This window comes from Cetorhinus maximus, chromosome 10 (assembly GCF_964194155.1).
Source record: "Cetorhinus maximus chromosome 10, sCetMax3.hap1.1, whole genome shotgun sequence".
In the NCBI taxonomy this organism is placed as follows: domain Eukaryota; kingdom Metazoa; phylum Chordata; class Chondrichthyes; order Lamniformes; family Cetorhinidae; genus Cetorhinus; species Cetorhinus maximus.
Genome location: NC_135888.1, coordinates 93,691,194 through 93,709,360, shown reverse-complemented (window position 1 = coordinate 93,709,360; position 18,167 = coordinate 93,691,194). Strand labels below are relative to the sequence as shown.

General features: G+C 46.6%; 1 protein-coding gene across 3 annotated transcripts in view; it reads left to right on the top strand.

The window, feature by feature from the left end:
* Positions 1–18,167, top strand: part of LOC144685840 (protein phosphatase 3 catalytic subunit alpha-like) — a 492,753-nt gene that overhangs the window by 251,054 nt on the left and 223,532 nt on the right. For all 3 annotated transcript variants that reach the window (XM_078550784.1, XM_078550785.1, XM_078550786.1), the window contains one exon: positions 6,763–6,963. In XM_078550784.1, the coding sequence (XP_078406910.1) occupies positions 6,763–6,963 (201 nt within the window). The remainder of the gene's footprint in view (positions 1–6,762; positions 6,964–18,167) is intronic.

The following is an 18,167-nucleotide window of genomic DNA, read 5'->3' as shown; positions in this document are numbered from 1 at the left end:
GACATTCAGTGCTGATGTCCCATCTGCTGGTCGTGTGTGACACCCCTGTGGACTCTAACCCTTAGAATGCCCGATGCTTTTTTGAGAGTGTGAGTTTGGAGTGAGTAGAAGTTTCACTTACCCTGGCAGAGCTCATCTGATCATTCATTCATTTCCTGCATTACAAGGCGGTCCTTTTTTGTGCTGGCCATGGGTGCTGACCTCCCTGGTGACCTCCTCCTAGGCCGTCATGGTCAGAAGGGGGGGACCTCCTGCTCCCATCCTTCGGAAAGAGGGCCCCCCGTCTTTCCTGGATGGTCTGGAGGAGAATCCCCAGGGAGGCCTTGCTGAACCGTGGAGTGGAGGATTCAGTACATATGGGCACCATGGTGATTCAGAAGTTCACAACACACCTGGCCTGCAATGAGTGAATGTCTGTGCGGGTGCCATTTAAATATGGTGCCAGAGGTAAGGGCAGGATTGATGAATCCCTATTATTATTGATGAATCCCTATCTGTCCTGCCACGAGATTTGCAATCTCCTCTTTGTTGCATAATTAATTAGGTGCAAAGCAGAAAATTGCGTGGATAAATCTGATCTGCTGCCCACCGGGGTTCAACTTCCCTGCCCACCAACGCACTTAGTCCCAGAATGGAAAACTCCTCCCATAGTCTTACCTTCAAATAAAGAACCCACATTATTGTTTTACCAATCCTTGTCATACGATTGGTACAATTATGATGACTAGAAGAACATAACAGCCATCACCTCACCTGACCTGCCTCCGTAAAAATGGCCTGGAGGTGGGAAGATACCAATATTTTTTTATTCTTTCATGGGATCTGGGCTTCGTTGGCTAGGCCAGCATTTATTGCCCATCCCTAGTTGCCCTTGAGAAGATGGTGGTGAGCTGCCTTCTTGAACCGCTGCAGTCCACGTGGTGTAGGTACACCCCTGGGAAGGGAGTTCCAGCATTTTGACCCAGCGACAGTGAAGGAATGGTGATATAGTTCCAAGTCAGGATGGTGAGTGACTTGGAGGGGAACTTGCAGGTGCTCACGGTGCTAGGAATTTTCAAGCCCACCTAGCTCCATTCCCCCCTCCAGCCAGCTTCCAAAGTCCAGCCCCATATGACAACATATACATATTCCTCTCTCTCATTTTTTTCACCAGGCACTCATCCAATTTGTTTTTGAACTTGCTGAAACAATCAGCTGCAACTGGTTATCTTGAAAGTCCATTTCATACTTTTACTGCATTGCATTATGTTAAATGTGTGCATTTAGGTATAGAAAAAAAAGTATAACATGAAAGTAGTTTAGCAGTAAGATAGAAAATATTTTTGGGGAGTATGATCATTGACCTTGTCAAAAAAGTGTCTAATAATAGGAGCTAGCTAGTAAAAAGGTGAATTCAGATGCATCGGATTGGCATTAGATTAGTAGAGATATTGTGGGGGGTAGGGGTGAGTCCTACAGGTGGCTTATTTTCTGGTTCCAAGCTTTCTTGTGAAAATAGCCGATTCATATGCATTAGCTGAACAATGTAAACATGGATTAGCAGCTGGAGTTTATTTTCCTTGATGTTAATATTTTACTGAGGAAGGCAGTGAATTCAAGTTCAACCCTTTGAGAAGCATTTTTCATAAATAGCAGAAATGTAACAAAATTGGAATCAACCTTGTTTATTCCTAGAATACTTTAAATTAGAAAATGCTTTAAGCCATGTTGTGTATGGATATGTTACACTGTGGTATGACAGATATTCAGTTGCAATTTCTGTGGCATAATAAATCACAGTTATATGATCAGATAGGGCTGCTAGGCAATAACATCTCACCTTTCCAGCTAGTAGAAAGGGAGAGAAAGGTGGCAGGTGAGTCAACGTAAGTGGCCCTTAGTACAACCAATAGTTGGTTGCATAACAGCATTAATAGAGACCTGCGAACAGTTTACATACTCCATTTGCTGGGACATAGTGCATGATTTATATTTTTATAAATTTTGCGCGTGATATCGATTTTCCAATCCCAGTGGCCTGACCCTTATATTTCATTGTATCTGAATATTAAATTAATTGTATAATAAATAATTAAACTATTGCATGACAAACAGTCACATTTTGCAGAATCTGAAAGGATATTTTATTTCAGTCTAGCTAACTACTTTTAGAATCCTATCATATCCATATATTCAATTAAAGCCAAAAGCCAACTCTGAAATACTGATATCTTGTCATGACAAATCATTTGGGGATTTTTCCATAGCATTTTGAAATCCACCCACAGTTGAAATCATAAGGTATTTTATACTCATTTAATTAAAGTTAATTAAATAGTAAATATACCTAAGTACACAAGATGTTGCCACTTGTGGGGAGACAAAACAAGGGCCCTTAAATATAAGATAGTAAATCCAATAGGGAATTCAGGAGAAACCTCTTTCCCCAGATTGCGGCTAGAACGTGGAACTTGCTACTCGAGGAATACTTGAGGCAAATTGCATGGATGGAATTCAGGGGATGTTGCATCAACACATGAGATAAAAAGGAATAGGATATTATAATGATCGGGTTAGGTGAAGAGGGCTGGGAGAAAGCTTGTGTGGAGCACAAATGCCAGCATGGGCCAGTTGGGCTAAACAGCCTGTTTAGAGTCATAGAGGCCTACAGCACAGAAAAAGGTCCTTCGGCCCATTGAACCTGCGCCGGTCAAACAAGTACCTAACTATTCTAATCCCATTTTCCAGCACTAGGCCCATAGCCTTGTATGCCATGGCATCGCAAGTGCACACCCAAATACTTCTTAAATGTTATGAGGGTTTCTGCCTCTACCACCCTTTCAGGCAGTGAGTTCCAGATTCCCACCACCCTCTGGGTGAAAAAATTCTTCCTCACATCCCCTCTAAAGCTCCATCCCCTTACCTTAAATCTATGCCCCCTGGTTATTGATCCCTCCATCAAGGGGAAAAGTTCCTTCCTGTCTTCCTATCTACGCTCCTCATAATTTTATACACTTCAATTATGTCCCCCCTCAATCTCCTCTGCTCCAGTGAAAATAACCCCAGTCTATCTAATCTCTCCTCATAACTAAGACTCTCCAGCCCAGGCAACACCCTGGTAAATCTCCTCCGCACTCTCTCTAGTGCAATCACATCTTCCTATAATTCGGATTCCAGAACTGCATGCAATACTCTAGCGGTGGCCTAACCAGCATTTTATACAGTTCCAGCATAACCTCTCTGCTCTTATATTCTATGCCTTGGCTAATAAAGTCAACTATCCCATATGCCTTCTTAACCACCTTATCTACCTGTCCTGCTATCTTAAGGGACCGGTGGACATACACACCAAGGTCCCTCCGATCCTCGGTACTTCCCCGGGTCCTCCCATTCATCGTGTATTCCCGTGCCTTGTTTGTCCTGCCCAAGTGCATCACCTCACACTTAACGAATTAAATTCCATTTGCCACTGATCAGCCCATCTGACCAGCCCATCTATATCCTCCTGTAATCTAAGGTTATCCTCCTCACTATTAACCACCCCACCAATTTTCGTGTCATCCGCGAATTTACTGATCAACCCTCCTACATTCAAGTCTAAATCATTTATATATACCACAAACAGCAAGGGACCCAAACCGATCCCTGTGGAACCCCACTGGACACAGGCATCCAGTTACAAAAACATCCCTCGACCATCACGCTCTGCTTCCTGCCACTTAGCCAGTTCTGGATTCAATTTGCCAAATTGCCTTGGATCCCATGGGCTCTTACCTTCGTTACCAGTCTCCCATGCGGGACCTTATCAAAAGCCTTGCTGAAGTCCAAGTAGACTATGTCAAATGCATTGCCCTCATCTACACACCTGGTCACCTCTTTGAAAAATTCAGTTAAATTGGTCAGACATGACCTCCCCTTAACAAAACCATGCTGACTGTCCTTGATTAATCCCTGCCTCTCCAAGTGTGGGTTAATCCTGTCCCTCAAAATTGCTTCCAATAGTTTCCCCACCACTGAGGTTAGACTGACTGCCCTGTAGTTCCCTGGTTTATCCCTTCCTTCTTGAATGACGGTAACACATTGACTGTCCTCCAGTCCTCTGGCACCTCTCCTGTGGCCAGAGAGGTATTGAAAATTATTGCCAGTGCCCCTGCTATCTCCTCCCTTGCCTCACTCAACGGCCTGGGATACATTTTATCCGGGCCTGGAGATTTATCTACTTTTAAGCCTGCCAGACCATTTAGAACCTCCTCCCTTTCTATGCTAATTTCTTTAATTATATCACAGTCCTTCTCACTTGTGAACACCAACACAAAATATTCATTTAGAACCCTACCTATGTCTTCTAGCTCCACACACAAATTACCAGTATGGTCCTTAATGGGCCCTACTCTTTCCCGAGTTATCCTCTTATTCTTAATGTACTTGTAAAATAACTTTGGATTTTCCTTTATTTTACCTGCCAATGTTTTTTCATGCCCCCTTTTTGCTCTCTTAATTTCCTTTTTAAGTTCCCCCTACACATTCTATACTCCTCTAGGGCTTCCACTGTTTGAGCCCTCGGTATCTGCCATAAGCCTCCCTTTTTCTCTTTATTCAGTCCTGTATATCCCTCGACACCCAGGGTTCCCTGAATTTGTTGGTCCCACCCTTTGTCTTTACTGGAATATGTTGGCCCTGTACTCTCCCTATTTCCTCCTTCAATTAGTCCTACTGCTCTGTCACAGATTTACCCAAAAGTAGCTGCTTTTAGTCCACTCTGGCCAAATCATATCTGATCTTATTAAAATTGGCCTTCCCCCAATTTAGAACCCCGATTTCTGGCTCATCCTTGTCCTTTTCCATAACAACCTTGAATCTAACGGAGTTTAAGTGCTGTGTATTTTATATACTATGTTTGACTAATTTCATTTATGGACAAAGCACAAATAGTTAAGATTTAAAATATATGAATATTTAGAATGCTGAGCGCACTATATTGTTCGTTTTAGAAATGAAAAAAACAATGCACCTTTTTTTATGATTTTCACTTAAATTAGTTTTCATATTCGACCACCCGGCATTGACCAAGGCACTGGAAATGACAATGCCAACGCAGCCCTGTCAGCCCTGCAAAGTCTTCCTTAGTAATATCTGGGAGCTGGTGCCAAAATTAGGAGAGCTGTCTCACAGACTAGTCAAGCAACAGCCTGACATAGTCATCCTCAAAGAATCATCCTCAAAGAAGTCCCGCCTTCACATTGAAGATACCCTCCATCATGTTGTGTGGCACTACCGCCATGCTAAATGGGATAGATTTCGAACAGACCTAGCAAGTCAAGACTGGGCATCCATGAGGCGCTGGGGGCCATCAGCAGCAGCAGAATTGTACTCAAACACAATCTGTGACCTCATGGCCCGACATATTCCCCACACTACCATTACCATCAAGCCAGGGAATCAACCCAGGTTCAATGATGAGTGCAGGAGGGCATGCCAGGAGCAGCACCAGGCATACCTAAAAAGGAGGTGTCAACCTGTTGAAGCTATAACACAGGACTACTTGCATGCCAAACAGCATAAGCAGCAAGTGATAGACAGAACTAAATGATCCCATAACCAACGGATCATATCTGAGCTCTGCAGTCCTGCCACATCCAGTCATGAATAGTGGTGGACAATTAAACAACTCACTGGAGGAGGAGGCTCCACAAATATCCCCTCCCAACATACACACAAGTCTAGTCAGCCCCTCTCCGCCACACACAAACAAACACATACACACACACACGCATCAACTCCTCCCGCCCCCACCCACCCCCACACAAACACACAAATTAGCTCCTCTTTCCCCTTCCCCTCCATACACTGTAATGTGCCCCTCTCCCCCAACACAGCACACAAGTTAGCCCGCTGGTGGCAACCAGCGGGGATGCGAAGCAGCTCTGAAAGCCAGAGCCTCAGCCCGTGCCTTTGTGCATCTGACTAATCAATTCCATGCCGACCAGCTATTGCCTATTAAGAATTTCATATTTTCCTAACATTTTTAATTGGCACTTACTAGTCTTGTAAAGTTTACTCCAGTGGATTATGGAGGAGTGAAGCGATGATGGGAGTATCACTGTATAATTGATGCTGTCCCCTTTCAGACTGGATCATGTAATAATTAGGAAGGTTACTTCCCTATCAACAAACACTACCCCACCCCCACCCTTCCCCGGCACCCTCCTTCACCACCCACATGCTCATCAATGTAAGAACTGACACCTCCTCAGGCTGTAGTTAATTTTTTTAGATCAATCGATTTATTAATTCACCTTCTTACCGCTTAGTGTACAGCAGGTTCCAATTTGGGCCAAGGTTCTCTTGAGTTAGTGAGTCCCCTACACTTGATATTTTTAAATGGTCACAAGAAGAAGAAAAACTCCATGGAACCAGGCTGCCAGTGCCGGGATAGGATCCAGTAGAAAGATTTAATGGGAGGAAGGATGAAGTGGTGAGGAGAAAACCAATGACTGCATCAAACTTGTTGTTCATACTGTTGACACCAGGCGGGACTGTCCTCACCAACTCGGAGAGACTGAGAAACAAGCTGGACAAAGGCAGGACACTGACTGGGCCTCAGTGTGGGATGCAGTCACGGAGGAGGGGGAGCTTGCAACCCCATCTATTGTCTCTGTGACCCCGGTCGCAACCCACAGTTTGGGAACTGCTGATGTACAATATATACTTGTGGAGCGCTTGCTTGGAAGTAAACAATACCTGAAGTCTTTTGCCATCACTTTTTCTCTTTTTCTATTACAGCTGTTCCTTTTCCACTAAGCCATCGACTGACCATGAAGGAAGTATTTGATTGTGATGGCAAGCCACGGGTTGATCTTTTGAAGGCTCATCTCACCAAGGAGGGAAGGTTAGAGGAGATTGTAGCACTTCGAATTATTAATGAAGGAGCTTCAATTCTTCGCCAAGAAAAAACAATGTTGGATATAGAAGCTCCTGTGACAGGTAGAATTGCACAAATTCATAAATATTTTGAGTCATGAAACAGCCTTTCTGCCAAATAAAAAGGCAGGTTTTAGTTATGAATATATTACGTTAAGAAATGAACTGTGAATACATGTTGCTAAGTGTACTATACAATCCACTTTAGAAATTAACAGAAGACATTGAGAATTTCCTCAGGGCTGCTCCCACTTTGCTGAAAATATAGCATAAACTCCAATTACCAGTGTATATGGGGTTTCCACTGCAAATCTGGCAATATTCTGGCAGTAGCGCAAAAGCAGCAGGAGGAAATTTCTGACATTTGAAATTTAAACTGTAAGTGCATTCTGTTCTCAAAAATGTAAAAAAAAATCTCAAGAAAATCATTTACCTCAGAAGAGCTGACAGTGGGCAAAAACTTCGCAGATGCAATATACTGTGGGAAAATGTGAGGTTATGCACTTTGGCAGGAAGAATAGAGGAGCTGAATATTATTTAAATGGAGAAAGACTGCAGAAAGCTGCAGCACAGAGGGATTCGGGGGTCCTCATGCATGAATCACAAAAAGCTAGCCTACAAGATCAGGTAATAGGGAAGGCAAATGGAATGTTGGCCTTTATTTCAAAGGGAATGGAGTATAAAAATAGGGAAGTCTTGCTAAAACTATACAAGGCACTAGTTAGACCACATTTATTCCCCTTATCTAAGGAAAGATACACTGGCATTGGAGGCAGTCCAGGGAAGGTTCACTAGCTTGATCCCAGGTATGGAGGGATTTTCATATGAAGAGAGGTTGAGTAGGTTGGGCCTGTACTCATTGGAGTTTAGAAGAATGAGAGGCGACCTTCTTGAAACATATAAGATTCTTAGGAGGCTTGACAGGGTAGATGCTGAGAGGTTGTTTCCCCTTGTGGGAGGGTCGAGGAGATGGCATAATCTCAGAGTAAGGAGTCACCCATTTAAGACAGAGATGAGGAGGAATTTCTTCTCTCAGAGGGTAGTCAATCTGTGGAATTCTTTACCGCAGAGGACTGTAGAAGCTGGGTCATTAAGTATATTCAAGGCTGAGATTGACAGATTTTTAATCAGTAAGGGAATTAAGGGTTATGGGGAAAAGGCAGGAAAGTGGAGTTGAGGATTATCAGATCAGCCATGATCTCATTGAATGGCGGAGCAGAGTCGATGGGCCAAATGGCCTACACCTGCTCCTACATCTTATGGTCCTGTGGTCAAGGAGAAGGGTTATGGGTCATGTTACTGTGAAGTGCTTTCAAGTAACATGCAGCTATTTCAATGCAGGAGTTTACAAGAAAACTACAATTATTACAAATGTAACATCTAAGAAATATGGATTGAATAATAAAATGTCTTGTGAAATGAAACTGTTGGCCTAATCATGGGGCTAAGGATTACCTAATGATTCCAGTTATTCATGTTGTATCTGATCATAAGTTAGTTTTGTACCTGATCTTGAAAACTAGCAAGTGTCTTGCAATTTATTTATCAATTTTTTTACTTTCATATCATTCTCAAATCAGATTTTTATATTTATTTCTGAGAACTCAAGATTTATGGAAATGTAAACCATGCACTGTGCCCAGCTGGAGAAATATGCAACTCTGGCTCATGGAGAAGGATTTCAGCAATGAAATAATCATCAGAAAATCTATATTTTTTTAGTGATGCTTATTGTGGAATAACTATGAGTCAAAATACTGGGAAAAACTCTTTTGCTATTCTTACAATGTGCCATGAAATCTCTTACATTCACCCATAAGGGCAGACTGGGCCTTGGCTTAACACCTCATTCAAATGACAGAAATCATCAGAGAAGGGCAGAAGTTCCTGGTTAGTGAGTTAAAATCTCAAATAAGCCTTGTAATGATGTGATCAGTCAAATCTCCCTCAACCCAAGAGAAAGTAGTATCAATCACAGCAATGACAATGTTTTAACCTGCAAATGGGGTGGGTGGGCAAGGAGGGTGCAGTGGCAGATGTTGGTGCATAGAGCAGAGAGAGTGGGAGATTTAAATGTAAAATTCTGCTGTGTTGAGAACCCAGCAGAAACCTGAGGACTTCCACGTTTAACTGGTGCGTTTTTTTAAGTACGCGGAAAACCTCTTGGAAGCAGCCTGCCTGAGGTTTAAATATTCAATTAGCAAATTGGCTGTAGCTTTAACCCTGCATCCTGGCTTTAACTGTCAGCAAAAAAAATTCCAGGCCTACCCAATACTCACCAAGACCAACAAGGCAAGAGCACAGCAGTAATTAATGGGACTGAGTAATTGACAAGCTGGAAAGCTTTTAAATACGGATCGAGAGCTGCTGCTTCTTTGCTTAAACAAATGGCTTTTGCTCACAGGACTTGACCTTTCAGTGCTTTAGTTGTGATTTCCAACACTTTGGAAGTTTGTTTTTTATATTTGTTCATAGGATGTGGGCGTTGCTGGCTAGGCCAGCATTTATTGCCCATCCCCAATTGCCCTTGAGAAGGAGATGGTGAGCTGATTCTTGGAACCACTGAAGTCCATGTGGTGTAGGTACACCCACAGTGCTGTTAGAGAGGGAGTTCCAGGATTTTGACCCAGCGACAGCGAAGGAACAGTGATACATTTCCATGTCAGGATGGTGAGTGACTTGGAGGGGAACTTCCAGGTGATGGTGTTCCCATTTATCTGTTGCCCTTGTCCTTCTAGATAGTAGAGGTCATGGGTTTCTGCTACCTTGGACATTTTTCTGTCTTTGATCTGCACTTCTCAGCTGTTCAGCCTTCTCAGAAGCTTGCGATTAGCCTCCAGCAGTATTACCAGCAGGACCAGTAGGTGTAGCAGTTATCTTCACCTCAGCTTTACAGGGCAAAGGTGATGATCACAGAGCTTCAGCTCGCAGCAGGGGATCCCCCAATCACGGGATATACAGGTAGAAGATCAGCTTTCTGGACATGACTCAGCACAAGTACCTCAGGAAGCTCAGACCAGTTTATTGATGACATCTGCACCCTTTTAGAATAAGAGCTCCTTCCAAGTGAGTAGATGGACATGCATTGTCAGTGGCTGTCTAGATCATCACAATCCCAAATTTCTTCACCTCTGGCTCATTCCAGGGACCTGCTGATGTCATCTGTTGGATTCCACAATCTGATGTGCACAAGTGCATCTCCCAGGTAACCAGATGCCATGTTTGCCAGAGGTGCCAAAAACGTCCAGTTTGTTACTGATGAGGGGTTCCCACAGCTGCAGGGAGTCATAGGGCAGAATCATCCGTGCCCGCTGACGTTGGGCATGTTCAGTGACGCGAGCGGACAATATGGCGAGAAGGCCAAAAATCGGTTTCACGACATCGTGAAACCAGTTTGCGATCCTCTGTTCCGCCTGCCAATGGCAGGCCACGTGCCCCATCATTGGACATTGGGAACCTCATTGTAATACATCTGCATATCATTATAAGCCCAGCCCACCGGGGAGGTGGTGGCATAGGTTATTGTCACCGGACCAGTATTCCAGAGATCCAGGGTCATGCTCTGGAGACCAGGGTTTGAATCCCACCATGACAGATGGAATTTGAATTCAATAAAAAAAAAATCTGGAATTAAACGTCTGATGATGACCATGAAACCATTGCCAATTATTGTAAAAACCCACCTGGTTCACTAATGTCCTTTAGGGAAGGAAATCTGCTGTCATTACCTGGTCTGGCCTACATGTGATTCCAGACACAGCAATGTGGTTGATTCTTAAAATGCTCTTTAAGCAAGGGCAATTAGGGATGGGCTAGCAACACTGGCCTAGCCAGCGATGTCCACATACCATGAACGAATTTTTTAAAAAAATCATTCCCTCCCCCCACCCACCACCCTAGCTGGATCGTCCACCCACAACGGCATGATTGAATGCCGGCGTGTTTCGCAACAGCATATAAAAGTTGTGCACTTGGCGGGCTGTATTTTGAGGGCAACTCGGAGGTGAGTGCACAGTAACATTGCGGACCGCTGCCTGGATCATCTGTTGGACTTCAAGGTTGAGGGTGGTGGGGGCAAGGGCTGCCCTGCGGTTGAGGCGACTTAGGGGGGTACAAGGGCTGCCCTGCAGTTGAAGGTAGCGCACAAGCACTTACGGGGTAGGGGGTTGGGGTGGGCGAGGGAAACGGCCACACATTAGGGAAACCTTGTATAAAGTGACTATTCCTCTGCAGCTGAGACAGTTCAGGCGCAGCCACATTGATATTGGAGTGGGGCCTCTAGCTGCTCTGCTCACTCAAGCAATGCAAAGGCATCAAAGTGCCACCAAGTGCTCTAGAACTTTTCACCCCTCGGACACAGAATGCAAAGTAATGAGCGTTTTAGTGGACTGCAGAACAGCTGGACGACTGGGCACATTATACAATCTCCTTGCAAAAGCTGGCCATGGAGCAGTCATGGGTGGAGGCACTCACAGCCCCTTGCAAAACCATCATCCCGGTTTGGACCAGTCTCCCCCTTGGTTCAAGCTAAGAATGCAGCCTTGTAGCACAGGTTAGGAGAATGCCTGCGCCTGAGCTGAGATCACGTCATGCAGTTGAATGGGCAAAGCTGCTGCCAGTCGGTCGGATGGAGTGAGATGGAGGTGGGTGGGGTTTCGGGCAGCCATGCAGCGCACTAATTCTGGCCATCTAAGTGGTGGCAAGCCTTCAGACTTAACCAGGACAGGTTCTTAGTACACCCATGCTGACCATGCGTCTCTCTCTTTCATCCTGCAGGAGGAGTACATCCGAATCATGGAGCCTGGGGACCTAGCCGTATGCCTCATGGCTTATAAAGAGCAAAGATGACTGAGAAGAGAGTGACTGAGGCGCCTGACTGTGCAGAGGAAGGAGCAGTGCCCTCTGGATGAAGGGGAGACTGGGACCCCTGCACACGCCACCAAAGATACCAGCGAGCTGCTGCTGGTTGGCGCTTAGCTAGACGCAGGATCTATAGACGCCGCCTTTCATTCCTGCAGGTGACTGAGAACCAGTGTCGCCGAAGACAGTACATGTCTAGGGGACTGGTTGGTCACATCTACCAGCTACTGCAGGATTTGGTGCCAAGGGAACATGGAGGGAATCCATTGTGCTTAATTTCAACACCAGTGGCTCCTTTCGGGGCTCCATGGGTGACCACTGTGGGATATTACAAGCCTCCACCCACAAATGCATCCATGAGGTCATGGGTGCCACCTTCACGAGGACACACAACTTTGTGCATTTCGCCTGGGACCTGTAAAGCCAGGATGCAAGAGCAATTGGATTTGCCCAGTTCTCTGGTTTCCCTCAGGTGCAGGGTGCCATCGACTGCATTCGTGTCGCTCAAATCTCCATCGCAATATGCGGGAAACTATGTCAACCGCAAGGGATTCCATTCACTGAATGTGCAACTGGTGTGTAACCACCACAAATGCATCCTGCAGGTCTGCGCATGGTTTCCAGGGAGTATTCATGACTCCTACATTCTCAGTTGGTCACAAATCCCTGAAGTCTTCCAGGGTCCAAGAAGCTGCAGGGATGGCCCCTTGGGGACAAGCAGAAGCCGTGGCTGATGACACCCATGCGGCGGCCTCAGACTGCAGCAGAGCGAAGGTGTAAGAGGCTCATGCTGCAGCTTGCAATTTGGTGGAGCAGACCATCAGGATGCTGAAAATGAGGTTCTGGTACCTGAACCAGTCTGGTGGAGCCCTGCAATTTAGCCCACAGAGGGTGTCATGTATCGTCGTTGTCTGTTGCACTCTTTACAACCTGGCGCTGCAACTGGGAGAGGAGCTGGCTGAGGAGGAGATGGAGGAGCTGGAGGTCTCCTCTGATGAGGAGGATGCTGATGGGGATGAGGGTGAGGAGTTCCTCAAAGTCAACGATGATGGGCTTGAGGCCCTCGCACTTGCCAGGTGAGGCAGGCGTGCTAGGGAGGCCCTCATAATTCTAGATTTGTGGAGGATGATGACGACATGCAGTGAGGAGACACCATAGATCCCCACATTGCATCTATGAAGGTTTGACTCCAGTCTGGCTGATGGCAACACACATACTCTCTGCGATAAAGCTCCTTTCATGGTGAGGCAGCAGAGGCCCTGATCGTCACTCGATTTCAGGAGGATGATGACGGCATGTAATGAGGACACTCCATAGATCTTCACATATCCTCTGAGAATGTCTGACTCCTGTCGGGTTGAGGGCAGCTCGCTTGCACTTTGAGATCAGGGCCATATCATGGAGATGCAGCCATGAAACTTGAAAAGCGTCTGATCCTTTGTCAGCCTTCAGCACCTGAGCCCTTCAGGAGCGCAGCGTCACTGGTCACAGATGCTGAAAAGGTGGGGGCCAGCTCCACCTTAAAGGTGCTGAGAGTACACAGAGAGAATGATGGAACTCTGTGACGCCTCCCCACGACATTCTGGCAGCAATGACAAGCACCATTGAGGTGCAGGCATCAGTAATGTGTCCAAGGAGTGTGAGGCCAGATCATCACTTAGGGAAGAGGCCCTGGACTGAGACACCTGCCTTTATCTTGTGCAGAAAGGCTCCTCATCTGAGTGACTAGAACACTGCTCATCAGAAAAAGGAGCCATAGGCAGGGAGACACTTGGGAGTTTATTGGCAATAGTGAACAGTATCTGCAAGTGATTAACACCTGTGCCCAGGCTGTGCAACTACATCTTCTTAACTTTCATAATCCTGCTGCTACATCTTAGTGCTCCCCAGCCATCCACAGTGGAGGCGGAGGCAGGCTGCTGACTGAGATTCCCTGTCTGTGATGACCTTGGCAGGCGTCCTCTGGAGGGCCACGACCTGGAGGGCGCTGGTCTGTTTTCGGGTTCCTGCTGTGGGCCAGCTGCACCCTTCTCGGCCTGTGGAGCTGGAGCTGCTGAGGTCACAAGAAGAAGGGATTCAGATGGGCCGGACACTCCTGGAGTCACCTGGATGGAGGCCCTGGGGTGTGCACCTGCTGATCCTTCTCCATGTGGGTGCCCAAGGGCCCATGGCTGACTCCTTGAGGAGAAGCGGTAGCTGGAGGGAGATCGAGCTGTCCAGCACTCCTCTTGCATACACACTGTTGGAGGCCAACTATAGCGTCAGCAATGGAGTTGAGCCTGTGCAGCAGTACAGGAGCGACATCCTGGACCAAGGTCTCCATGGCCTTGGGGGCTATGGCCTCCATCCAACCAGTGTTATCCTCAGTGCGTTGCCATGCCGGCGCTATCACCTCAGCCTGAAGGCGGATGGACTCCTCCATCATGCCTTGCAATCTGAAGAGTGTAGCGAACATCCCTTCCTGATGTTCCCGACTTGCCTTTGCAGCTCCAGCAACTGTGACATGACCGAGTCCAGAGGCAAATTTCTGGCCTTCAGCAGTCACCCAAGTGCCGGACACCTGGGAAGTCCCTGCCTCCGCCTGCTGCGGATCAGACAGTACGATGTGCTCACCAGATTGTGATCCCGAGACTACTCTAAAGCTAGGTCCCACCAAGGTGTGTGTCTCTGCACTGATGGAGGGTGTGGGTGAGCGCTGTGACGGGACTTCAAGGAGGGTGCCTCCTGATTCCTCTTCAGAGGTTTCTTCTGGGCTTGATTGGAGGCCGTGGATCGTGGACTCCATCGACTGTTTCCCAGATGTGCTTATAGAAGCAAGGGGAGATAATTAGTGCATGGCAATGGCCTGTGAACCAGGACACTTCACTCTCAGCATGGTTGAATGATGGATGTTGCACTGTTAGATCCTCACTTGGTACATCACTGCCAACCTCACCATCAGCAAAGGAACAGTCCAGCCAGCTGAATGGCTCTGTTTTCAAAGTCCTTGAGGACCTTGGTTTTGGGTATTCCGGCACCGGTCTGCAACCTCTCTCTCTTGTGGTGTGCCAGCTTGCCCTTCAAGGATGGATAAGGAGAAAGTGTAAGCAGGACGCCTGCTGGGCCAGATGATAAGTATGCCTGGCCTGTGTGGATGGTGAGTGGTCCCATGGATGGGATGAGGACAATGACAGTGAGTGTGAGGGTGAATGGTGATGTCCCTTGAACCTCCAGTGAGCGAGGGCCCTGTGGATGTGTGATGGGTTTGTGAGTGTGTGAGTTGAGAGTGATGAGAAAAGTGACTTTCCTTGGCAGAATGGAAGAGATTATTCATCCTCTTGCTGCGCTGGGTGGCTATCCTCTTTTGCAGGGCGTTGATGCTGACCACTGCTGCCACTGCCTCCCAAGCCAGATTAGTGAGGTTGCTGCCCAACTTGTGGCCAGAGCGGGGGTAGAGGACATCACTGCAAGCTTCCACTGCATCTAAAAGGCGCTCAAGGGACACGTCATTGAACCTGGGGTTGTAGTCTTTTTGCCTTTCAAGGCCATGTCTTCTTTGCAGCATGGAAGCACTGAGATTTGTGCGCGTGGCTGGACTTTAAATATGGCGTCCAGCATGCTGAAGCGGCGAATGAGAGTCTGCCCGCTATGGAGATGACATGTTTCCCAGGAATGCATAATTAATGCAGTGGATTTGGGACGACATGGCGTGAAAAGCCGCCATTGCAGCTGGCGGGTAAAATGTCATTTTATCTGCCCGTTATTGCACTTAGTACAAATCTGGAACGATTCCACCCATAGGTTACACCCACCTCACACTCTAAGTCCCCTCAGATTTTTAAGGAGTGTTGGTCGATTGAAAAGGATTGCACTCTATTAATGTTCAGTAGTGTAATGTAACCCTCCGGAGGATATTTGTGCATCTCTGTGAAAAATAACCAGCAAGCTCCCTTCATTCTGCGCCAGTCAAATCTACCACAGATCTCCACATTTCCAAGCAGAGTTAGGGTTGGCTCCTTGGAAGCAAAAGTTACTCTTTAAGGACATGAATAATGACACCTGTGAGAAGCTCTACTACTGTTGCACAGGAAATGTGTAACCGGAGCCACATGAGCACAGGAGTGACCATCGAGCAAGCCATTGGGTTGTTGAAGATGTGATTTGGATGTCTGGACCAATCTGGAACAGCCTTCATTTTGCAACAGCAACAATCTCCAGAGTGATAGTGGTCTGCTGTACCTTGCACAACATAGATAGGACTGGAACTACTAGAGGTGGAAGGTAATGAATATTCTGCATCTGCTGGAGGAGGAAGAGGAGAAGCAGGTGGAGGAGAATGATGTGGCCTGGATTCATGAAACCACTCACCTAGCTGCCAGAGATGCCTGGGATGGTCTCATGGTTGAACTACCCTGAAGCTGTGCAGCCACATGGAACACCAATTCTAAAACCACTGGGCTCCAACCCCAATCAAATAATTTTCACAGACAATAAGCCTTCCATCTTACTGACACCCACTGCGTGACTTTGATGCCTGACATACTATTTGCCTCAAGGCAATTGGACATTTGGCAGGTAAGAAGCTACAATAAAGATGACTGAAAATGAGGATTTGAAAGAAAATTACAGTGCATACACATTGACAATAAAAATGATCATCTAACACAATTTCAAACACCCAAATGGTTTCCCTTGTGAAGTTAAAAAGTCTTTCTATTCCTTATTACTTCCCTGCGCTCCTATCCCTGTGGCTTTCATGGAACTAGAGACAGACTGCTCATTTCCCTACTCAGACTGCTCGGATGTGTGAGGCTGACGTCCTCTGGAATTTGGAGCTTATGAGAGCGTCACCAAAGAATACCCCGCCTGCACCTGTGCAAGGACAGCTTCAGCCATCAGGACAGGAGTCAGCATGTAGGACTCTGACAGAGGGTGCAGGGAACCAGGCGGAGAGGGTTGAAGCGCCTTGAGCAGTCTCCACTTCCATTTTCCCTTTCTCTAGCTTCTCTCTCATGGCCCATCTGGACTTCTTTGCTAACTAAGAACTGGAGAACACTTTGCTGTACATCAATGAGGTGCTGAGCAGCCAGGGTGAGGCTTTCCTCCATCCTATTTAAGCTGGCAGTCTGAGTGTTCAAGCCATTGATGAGATCCAGCATGCACACAGTTGCCTGATGCATCTGGTGCTTCATGAAAGTGCCAGCTCTTGCCATGGAAATGGACATCAGCCCCAGGTGTCGGGCCTGAGATATCATGGCACTCTTGGTGGAGGCAGACTCCTCCAATCTCTCTCCAGTGGTGCGCAGTGCATCTGGGAAGGCTGACAGAACCTCACACATATTTAAGCACTGTTCCTGGATCTTTGTCTGCTCTTCGTCAATGAAGCCTGAGGCTCAGCATTTGTGTCCAGCAGAGCAGAACTAGGAGCATCCTGCACTCATGGATGAGGACTCCCACTTCTGACCCCGTCTGCAATAAAGCTCCTGATCACTTATGATGTGTGGCTCACCATGTGACAACTGAGCTACATGTGTGGAACCCCACCAAGGTGTTTGTATCTGAGCTGGTGGAGGTTATGCATTAGCCATGTGATGGTGCTTCCTTAGAGTGCACAACCTCTTCTGGGGAGTATTTTTCATCCTCCTGAACCAGTTCCTGTATGGTGTTTGAAGGACCCGTAAGAGATAAAAGACATGAATTAGAACTGATAAGGTGAAAGGATTCAAAGCCACCATTGTGTAGATCATTATATTTCAGTAACTGCTGAAATCAAGTCAACATGAATGAATGTTTGTATGCTATGTTGATATTTAATTTCATATCCAGGTATCTGGAAAACCCTCATCTCTTTATCTCCAATGGCCTTGCAATCTGACACTCTGCTGATCTCCAGTGCATTATTCTTCCACAGCAGTTAGACTTTGACTGGAAGGCCACCCCTCGATTCTCTGTCTCTCTCTCTGGTATTCTGCACTCTATTCTCCTGCAAGGAGAGAAAGAGGAGAGCTCTGAAAGTGAGAAATGGAATGTGTTGAGAGGGTGGAATGGGGATGGGTGTGAAAAGGTACTAAATGGGTATGATTAATAAAGGATGAGTCTCAGTGGTGGCTGCTCAGATGGGAATGAGAGGAAGTGCATCAAGAAAGAAGAATGGGTGGAGCTGCAAGGTGCGTTGGTCCATGGGACGCTGTGCAGCTGGAAACCTTTGGGTGAAAGATTGGCACATGAATGTGGAATGCAGCTCACCTTTCCTACTATGATGAAGTAACTGTACTCCTTATGGCATTGTATCCGTAAGTGAGGGACCAGATGCTGCTGCTGCTCACTGCCTCAGCAACTTCCAGCCATGCCTGCTTGGCTTCAGAGTTAGGCATCATCTTCCTGCCTGCGGGAGCAATATTTCTTGCGGCCCTTATAGCCTGCAGTAT